The sequence below is a fragment of the Arachis stenosperma genome, chromosome 1 (assembly GCF_014773155.1).
Source record: "Arachis stenosperma cultivar V10309 chromosome 1, arast.V10309.gnm1.PFL2, whole genome shotgun sequence".
In the NCBI taxonomy this organism is placed as follows: Eukaryota; Viridiplantae; Streptophyta; class Magnoliopsida; order Fabales; family Fabaceae; genus Arachis; species Arachis stenosperma.
Window position 1 is genome coordinate 134571552 of NC_080377.1, and position 10065 is coordinate 134581616.

General features: G+C 42.5%; 1 protein-coding gene across 1 annotated transcript; it reads left to right on the forward strand.

The window, feature by feature from the left end:
• Positions 1 to 650: 650 nt before the first annotated feature.
• Positions 651 to 2174, forward strand: LOC130935433 (uncharacterized). Its single transcript, XM_057865181.1, has 2 exons — positions 651 to 851; positions 1542 to 2174. Exons 1-2 carry the CDS (start codon positions 651 to 653, stop codon positions 2172 to 2174), a joined length of 834 nt encoding a protein of 277 aa, XP_057721164.1.
• Positions 2175 to 10065: the final 7891 nt, after the last annotated feature.

Below are 10065 nucleotides of genomic sequence, written 5' to 3' on the forward strand. Positions count from 1 at the left end.
TATATATATATATATATATATATTCTCCGACCAGCCTTGGCTTTGTAGGCTGAGTCAGGAGCTAGTTTCACTGAATTCTTAGCTCTTTTTTCGCTCTTTTGCTTATTCATATTTTTAACCTTTAGGTTTCTTAGCACGCAAGTAATTTCGTTTCCTGACCGTTGCGCTTTATTTTGCAATTTTATTTTACCTGTTTTTCAAGGCTCCTAGTATATCATGTTTTTCCACTATTATAAGTAAATATTTTCTGATTAGAGGTCTGTAATACCACACTACCTCTGTTCTACGACTTAAGTGTAAAACTCTGTGTAGTAGGGTGTTACATTATGGTATCAGAGCAGTTCGTTCCTATAGAGCCTGAGGACGGACTGATTATGCTTCTGTGTATTCTTTGTATATCTATGTGCTATTAGGATATCTGACTGATATATGTGGCATAAACGTTCATGAGCATACATTTGGGACTTAAAGCACTAGACTTGTGATATTGAGACTAATCAACTTGATATCACTTGTTTGGTGTGTATAGGGAACAAATGTCGACTCGCGGACGCGGACGTGGGTGAGGTAGAGGTAGAATAGGAAATGCTATGCCAGAAGCAACATGGAATAATCCTAACCTTGTAGACTTGATGGATTCCCTAGGAAATATGGCTGCGACTATGCAGGCGACAGCCGAAGCCCTGGAAAATCAAATAAATAATGGAAATAATGGCAACAACAGTGATGAGGGTCCTATGACACTTTCCTCCTTTCTGAAGGTTCATCCTCCAACCTTCAAAGGAACCTTGAACCCTACTGATGCAGATAATTGGAATCAAGTCATAGTGCGAGCGTTACAGGCTCAGCAGGTTCCTGAAGAATAATGGGTTGAGTTTGGAACCTACCAGCTGCAAGGTGAGGATCAGCATTGGTGGCAGGGCTTGAGGCGTATTCTGCAGCCTGATGGGATTATAATTTCTTGGGAGTTGTTCTGAATAGAGTTTTACAAGAAGTACTTTCCCAATTCAGTTAGAAATGTTAAGGAACTTGAACTGCTTCAGCTGAAACAAGGCCAGATGACCATTATCGAATACACTAGCAGATTTAAGGAACTGTGCCGTTTTTCACGGATTTGTCAAGGGGCTCCTAAGAATTTTGCTGAGTGGAAATGTATCAAGTATGAATGAGGCCTTCGGAGCGATATTTTGAGCTTCATTGCACCTATGGAGATCCGGGTGTTCTCTGAACTCGTGAATAAGAGCAAGGTGGCTGAGAAGTGTGTGAGAAAGGCTGCAGCAGAAAAGAGAAGTATGAGGATGCCTTTCCAGAGGACTTCAGGGAGGAATTTTGCACCAAGGAGCCGACAATTCAAGCGTGGCAGCTTTGTCCCTTAGAATAATCAAGGACAAGGCAACTTCAGGAAGTCAAATGCGAATGCTAATAAGGGAAGAAGGCATGGAAAGCAGCCACAACAGGATTTGAGTTGTCACAGATGTGGGAAGTACCATCCAGGAGTTCCGTGCAGGTTTGGGACTGGAGTATGCTATTCCTGTGGACAGCCCGGACACTTGGCCACTAACTTCCCAGAGAAGAAGAGGTGTGAGGCTGGCAGAGTGCAGCAGCCAGGGAGAGTATACACTACTTCTGCAGTAGGTGCTGAGGGGTCAGAGACACTAATTAGAGGTAACTGTGAGATGGCCGATAAAACTTTGAATGCCTTATTTGATTCTGGAGCTACACATTCATTTATTGCATTTGAGAAGGCTGGTGATATAGGATTGAAAATAGTAATCCTGGGGTATGATTTAAAGGTGTATAATGCTACTCATGAGGCTATGGTGACTAGGTTAGGGTGCCCACAAGTTCCATTTCGAATACAACAGCCTGACTTCGTGCATGACTTAATTTGTCTACCAATGACTGGTCTTGATCTCCTTCTGGGGTTGGACTGGTTATCCAAGAACCATGTTCTACTCGACTTTTCTGCAAAATCAATGTGCGTTATGCCAGAAGACACAAAAGGACCGGTTGTGGCAAATAGCTACTACCTGAATTCCATGATGGTGAATTGTTATGGAGCCGAATGTCAGGGTATTTTGTTGTTAACTGTGGGTGTTTCGGGGGATGATCAAAGCTTGGAGCAAATTTCAGTTGTGTGTGAGTTTTCGGAGGCATTTCCCGATGATATTTGATGAATTTCCACCTAACCGAGAGGTTGAATTTGCTATTGAGTTGGTGCCTGCCCGACCAATCTCGAGTGCTCTTTATAGGATGTCACCTCTAGAAATGGCTGAACTAAAGTCTCAGCTAGAAGATTTGTTGGGTAAGAACTTTATCCGACCAAGTGTTTCTCCGTGGGGCGCGCCAGTGTTACTGGTGAAGAAGAAAGATGGGAGTATGCGTTTATGTGTTGACTATCAGCAGCTGGATAAGATTACTGTTTAGAATAAATACCCGTTGCCAAGGTTTGATGACCTGATGGACCAGTTACAGGGAGCCGGAGTGTTCTCTAAAATTGATCTACGATCCAGATACCATCAGATAAGGGTTAGAGATGAGGATATTCCCAAACTACTTTCAGAACGCGCTATGGTCACTATGAATACACGGTGATGTCCTTCAGATTGACTAATGTTCCGGCGATATTCATGGATTACATGAATTGGATTTTCCATCCATATCTAGATAAGTTTGTTGTTGTGTTTATCGATGACATTCTTATTTACTCTAAGACAGAGGATGAGCATGCAGATCACTTGCAGACGGTAATGCAAATCTTGAAGGATAGTGTTCATACCCTGGGTCAAGCTGTCCAACCCGGGATGTTTAGCGACAAGCCGACCGACCTCTTCAGGTCAGACTATCCGACCTCTTCTCAAAGAGCTCGGCCAATGCCCGACCTCTTCTCAAAGAGCTCGGCCAACTCGCCAAAGGAGCCCAAAACAGGCCCAAAACGAAGGAACACAGCCCAATCTAAAGGCAGCTAAAGCCCAGAAAGATAAAGGCGGTTCCCTTGAAGATAAGATGACCTCACTTAAAGATAAGATAAGATAACTAACTTATCTTATCCACAGGAGGATCACATTCAGCCAGTCCAACAAGTCGGACACAACAGCTCCGACCAGTATAGAAGATCTCGTCCGAGATCGACCTACAGTTTCAGGTAACCCTCGAAACTTGGCGCCGTTGCCGGGGAACCTGGAAGTCATCCCATCACCATGGCGGACAACCATGACAACGACCACGATTGATCCAAAAACAGGACGCCGCATAAAAACGCGGACGCCACCCCCAAACACACCCCAAAACGGGGAGATAAGCAACCTCCAACACAGAAATCATGGAAGCACTACAAGCTCACAAAACTGCCTCCACAACTCAAAAGAAGCCGAGCATCAACGGGAAGCCAAGAAGGACCTTCAAAGGGAAACTAGGCGACGCCGAGAGTTAAAAGATAAGCTCTTAAAACTCGAAGCTGATCTCAAAACCAAGACGGCTCGATCCAGTCACGAAGATAGCCCCCACAAAGATCAAGACCCATTCACCAAAGAGATCATGAAAGCTAAGGTCCCAAGGACTTCAAGCTCCCAACATGACTCCGTACGACGGCACATCAGATCCAAGCTATCTTAGCATTTCAAAGCAGGATGTATCTCACGGAGGCCTCAGATGCAATCCGTTATTCTCCATCCAGAAGGACAAAGCCAACACGCATCAAGCCTATTAAGGATCAGCAAGGAGATCGAGAGAGCCTTCGCAACTACATGGAAAGATTCAATACATGTCTGGACATACAAAGTCTGCCAACAGAAGCAGCTATCAGGGGTCATCAATGGTCTATGAGAAGGACCTTTTAGCCACTCAATATCCAAGAAGCACCCAAACATCTCGGAATGAGGTACAGGAACGGGCAGAGAAGTACATCAACATGGAGGAAAACTCTCGACTAGGAGAGATCTCAAAAACCGAACATTCCTACTCCTCTCGGGATAAGGATAAAGAGTCCAAGAAAAAAGAAGATCAACATGGAGAGAAGCCTAGAAAATACCACAATTACACCCCCTTCGGGTGTCTGTTGTGGATATCTACCGAGAAATAGGCAACACTGAGAAGATCCCATCAACTCGCTGATGAGCGGATAATTTGTACACTTTTTGGCATTGTTTTTAGTATGTTTTTAGTATCTTTTAGTTAGTTTTTAGTATATTTTTATTAGTTTTTAATTAAAATTCACTTTTCTGGACTTTACTATGAGATTTCAGGTATTTTCTGACTGAAATTGAAGGTTCTGAGCAAAAATCTGATCCAGAGACTGAAAAGGACTGCAGATGCTGTTGGATTCTGACCTCCCTACACTCGAAGCGGCTTTTCTGGAGCTACAGAAGCCCAATTGGCGCGCTCTCAACGGCGTTGGAAAGTAGACATCCAGGGCTTTCCAGCAATATATAATAGTCTATACTTTGCCCAAGATTTGATGGCCCAAACTTGCGTAGCAAACCGGCCTCAGAAATTCCAGCGTTAAACGCCGGAACTGGCATAAAACTTGGAGTTAAGCGCCCAAACTGGCATGAGAACTGGCGTTTAACTCCAGAAAACGTCTCTACACATAAAAGCTTCAATGCTCAGCCCAAGCACACACCAAGTGGGCCCGGAAGTGGATTTTTCTGTCATTTACTCATTTCTGTAAACCTTAGGATACTAGTTTACTACTTATAGGACCTTTTGACTTTGTAATCAGGACGAAATGCGACCTTATGACATTGTACACCTTTTCTTCCACAACATGAGTCTCTAAACCCCATGGTTGGGGGTGAGGAGCTCTGCTGTGTCTTGATGGATTAATGCAATTACTACTGTTTCTCATTCAATCATGCTTGCTTCCATTCTAAGATAATACTTGTTCTTAATCCGGATGAATGTGATGATCAGTGACAATCATCATCATTCTCAACTATGAACATGTGCCTGACAACCACCTCTGTTCTACCTTAGATTAAGTAGTTATCTCTTGGATTCTTTTATCGGAATCTTCGTGGTATAAGCTAGATTGATGGCGGCATTCAAGAGAATCCGGAAGGTCTAAACCTTGTCTGTGGTATTATGAGTAGGATTCAATGACTGAATGACTGTGACGTGCTTCAATCTCCTGAAGGCGGGGCGTTAGTGACAGACGCCAAAAGAATCACTGGATTCTACTCCGGTCTGATTGAGAACCGACATATGGAATGCCGTGCCGTGACAGGGCATTAGGAATCGTTCCAATGAGAGGATGGGAGGTAGCCACTGACAACGGTGAAACCCTACACACAGCTTGCCATGGAAGGAGACTTGCGTGTTTGATGAAGAAGACAGTAGGAAAGCAGAAATTCAGAAGATGGAGCATCTCCAAACCTCAACCTATTCTCCATTACTGCAAAACAAGTAACCATTTCATGTTCTTTTACTTTTTACAATCAATCCTGATAATTTCTGACATCCTGACTAAGATTTACAAGATAACCATAGCTTGATTCAAGCCGACAATCTCCGTGGGATCGACCCTTGCTCACGCAAGGTATACTTGGACGACCCAGTGCACTTGCTGGTTAGTTGTGCGGAATTGCAAAAGTGTTATTGCAATTTCGTGCACCAAGTTTTGGCGCCGTTGCCGGGGATTGTTCGAGTTTGGACAACTGACGGCTTGTCTTGTTGCTTAGATTAGGACTGTTTTATTTTTGTTGGTTTAGAGTCTTTAGTTGAGTCTAGTTTCATATTTTAAGTTTGGTGTCATTTGCATGCTTTTGTTTTTCTTTTTGATTTTCGATTTTTGCATGCTCTTAGTCCCTTTTTGATTCATAAAAGTTCTAAGTTTGGTGTCCCCTTTGTGTTTTTCCTTTAAAATTTTCGAAAAAAAATAGTGTTTGATTTCTAAAATTTTAAGTTTGGTGTCATTTTGTGTTTTTCTCTTTCCTCTTTTTTAAAAAAAAAATCTTTTTCATAAAAACTTTTCAATCATATCTTCTTAATTGCTGTTTTCAAAATCTTTTAATTAACTAATTGATTCAGTTCTCAATTTGCTTTGATCTTATTTTCTTTCTAATTTTCGAAATCTTATTTTATTTTCCTTTTGACTTTCGAATTTTTATTTTAAATTTCCTTTTTGTTTTATTTTTATTTTTCGGTTATTTCAAAAAAAAAAAAACAAACAAAATTTATCTCTTTGCAATTGTTATCATTTCCCTTTTGTCCATTATGGACTTAAGTGGAATTAACCAGTCCAGAAGGACTCTGGGGTCCTATGCCAACCCCAATACAGCTGCATATGGGAGTAGCATCTGTGTACCTCCCATCAAAGCAAGCAGCTTTGAGCTAAACCCTCAACTCATTACCATAGTGCAGCAAAATTGCCAGTATTCCGGTCTTCCAGAGGAAGAACCTACTGAGTTTCTGGCACAGTTCTTACAAATTGCTGACACAATACATGATAAAGAGGTAGATCAGGATGTCTACAGACTGTTACTGTTTCCATTTGCTGTAAAAGATCAAGCAAAAAGGTGGTTGAATAACCAACCTACAGCAAGCATAAAGACATGGAAACAGTTATCAGAAAAATTCCTGAATCATTTTTACCCTCCAAAAAGGATGACACAGCTAAGGCTGGACATCCAAGGCTTTAAACAAGAGGATAATGAATCCCTTTATGATGCCTGGGAGAGGTATAGAGGTATGCTCAGAAAATGCCCCTCTGAAATGTTTTCAGAGTGGGTACAGTTAGACATCTTCTACTATGGGCTTACAGAAAAAGCTCAGATGTCTTTAGACCACTCAGCTGGTGGATCTATACACATGAGAAAGACAATTGAAGAAGCCCAAGAGCTTATAGACATTGTTGCTAGAAACCAATACTTATATTCTAGCAAGGAATTCGTTCCACAAGAAGAGGTCATGGCAGTAGTCAATGATCCTGATCCTCAAGAACAGATGAATGAGCTTAATCAACAATTGCTCCTGATGACAGAACAGTTAGCAGAATTTAAAGAAATGCTCCATGATACTAAGGTTGCTAACAAGAGCATAGAACTGCAGTTGAATCAAGCAAAACAGCAAATATCTAAACAAATAACAGAAGAATGTCAAGCAGTTCAACTGAGGAGTGGGAAAACACTGAATGCCACTGCTCAAAAGAGCAAGAAGTCAATTAAGGAACAGTTGACAGAGGATGACCAAGCCACTGTTCAAAATCCCTCTGAGGACAGTAAGAGCCCAGAGAGGAATATTATTGGCGTTCAAACGCCAGAAAGGGAAGGAAAGTTGGCGTTAAACGCCCATTCCTTGCCCAATACTGGCGTTCAAACGCCAGAACAGGGAGGAAAGCTGGCGTTAAACGCCCATTCCCTGCCCAGTTCTGGCGTTCAAACGCCAGAAAAGGGGGAGAAGTTGGCGTTTAACGCCCAAACTTCATCCACTCCTGGCGTTCCAACGCCCAAGGAGAATCAGGCACCTGAGAGTTCTGATGATTATCCCCCTAACAAGGCCTCTTCAACCATTTCTGTAAGGAATAAACCTGCAGCATCTAAGGTTGAAGAATATCAAGCCAAGATGCCTTATCCTCAGAAACTCCGCAAAGCGGAACAGGATAAGCAATTTGCCCGCTTTGCAGACTATCTAAGGACTCTTGAAATAAAGATTCCGTTTGCAGAGGCACTTGAGCAAATACCCTCTTATGCTAAGTTCATGAAAGAGATCTTAAGCCATAAGAAGAATTGGAGAGAAACTGAAAAAGTGTTTCTCACTGAAGAATGCAGTGCAGTCATTTTGAAAAGCTTACCAGAAAAGCTTCAAGATCCTGGAAGCTTTATGATACCCTGCACATTAGAAGGCGCCTGCACCAAGATAGCCCTATGTGATCTTGGAGCAAGCATCAATCTAATACCTGCATCCACTATCAGAAAGCTTGGGTTGACTGGAGAAGTCAAACCAACCAGGATATGCCTCCAACTTGCTGATGGTTCCATTAAACACCCATCAGGCATAATAGAGGACATGATTGTCAAGGTTGGGCCATTTGCCTTTCCAACTGACTTTGTGGTGCTGGAAATGGAGGAGCACAAAAGTGCAACTCTCATTCTAGGAAGACCTTTCCTAGCAACTGGACGAACTCTCATTGATGTACATAAAGGGGAAGTAACCCTGAGAGTCAATGAGGATGAGTTCAAGTTGAATGCTGTGAAAGCTATGCAGCATCCAGACACACCAGAAGACTGCATGGACGTTGACATTATTGATTCTCTGGTAGAAGAGATCAATATGGCTGAAAGCCTAGAATCAGAGCTTGAGGACATCTTCAAAGATGCTCAACCTGATCAAGAAGAACTAGAGGAAGTAAAGGAATTTTCGAAAATTCCTCAGGAGGAGGATAAGCCTCCCAAGCCTGAACTCAAACCATTACCATCATCCTTGAAATATGCATTTCTGGGAGAGGGTGACACTTTTCCAGTGATTATAAGCTCTGCTTTAAATTCACAGGAAGAGGAAGCACTGATTCAAGTGCTAAGGACACACAAGACAGCTCTTGGGTGGTCCATAAGTGATCTTAAGGGCATTAGCCCAGCTAGATGCATGCACAAGATCCTGTTGGAGGATAATGCCAAACCAGTGGTTCAACCACAGAGGAGGCTAAATCCAGCCATGAAGGAAGTGGTGCAGAAAGAGGTCACTAAATTACTAGAGGCTGGGATCATTTATCCTATTTCTGATAGCCCCTGGGTGAGCCCTGTCCAAGTTGTTCCCAAAAAGGGAGGCATGACAGTGGTTCATAATGAAAAAAATGAACTGGTTCCCACAAGGACAGTCACAGGGTGGCGCATGTGTATTGACTACAGAAGGCTCAATACAGCCACCAGAAAGGATCATTTTCCTTTACCATTCATAGACCAAATGCTAGAAAGACTAGCTGGCCATGATTATTACTGCTTTTTGGATGGCTATTCAGGCTACAACCAAATTGCAGTAGACCCTCAGGACCAAGAGAAAACAGCATTCACCTGCCCTTCAGGCGTGTTTGCCTATAGGAGAATGCCTTTTGGTCTGTGCAATGCACCTACAACCTTCCAAAGGTGCATGCTCTCTATCTTCTCAGATATGGTAGAGAAATTTCTGGAAGTCTTCATGGATGACTTCTCAGTATATGGAGACTCATTTAGCTCCTGTCTTAACCACCTATCACTTGTCCTGAAAAGATGCCAAGAGACTAACCTGGTTTTAAACTGGGAGAAATGTCACTTTATGGTGACTGAAGGAATTGTCCTTGGGCACAAAATTTCAAGCAGGGGAATAGAGGTGGATAAGGCAAAGGTAGAGGTAATTGAAAAATTACCACCACCTGCCAATGTTAAGGCAATCAGAAGCTTTCTGGGACATGCAGGATTTTACAGAAGGTTTATCAAGGATTTTTCGAAAATTGCCAAACCTCTGAGTAATCTGCTAGCTGCTGACACTCCATTTATCTTTGATAATGAGTGTCTGCAGGCATTTGAGACCCTGAAGCTAAGCTGGTCACAGCACCAGTTATCTCTGCACCAGATTGGGCATTACCATTTGAATTAATGTGTGATGCCAGTGATCATGCCATTGGTGCAGTGTTGGCACAGAGGCATAATAAACTTCTGCATGTCATTTATTATGCCAGCCGTGTTCTAAATGATGCACAGAAGAATTACACAACCACAGAAAAAGAATTACTTGCAGTGGTTTATGCCATTGACAAGTTTAGATCCTACCTAGTAGGATCCAAAGTGATTGTGTACACTGACCATGCTGCTCTTAAATACTTACTCACAAAGCAGGATTCAAAACCCAGGCTTATCAGATGGGTGTTGCTTCTGCAAGAGTTTGATATAGAAATAAGAGACAGAAAAGGGACAGAGAATCAGGTAGCTGATCATCTGTCCAGAATAGAGCCAGTAGTTGGGGCGTCCCTCCCTTCTACTGAGATTTCTGAGACTTTTCCAGATGAGCAATTATTTGCCATTCAGGAAGCTCCATGGTTTGCAGACATTGCAAACTATAAAGCTGTGAGGTTCATACCCAAAGAGTACAGTTACA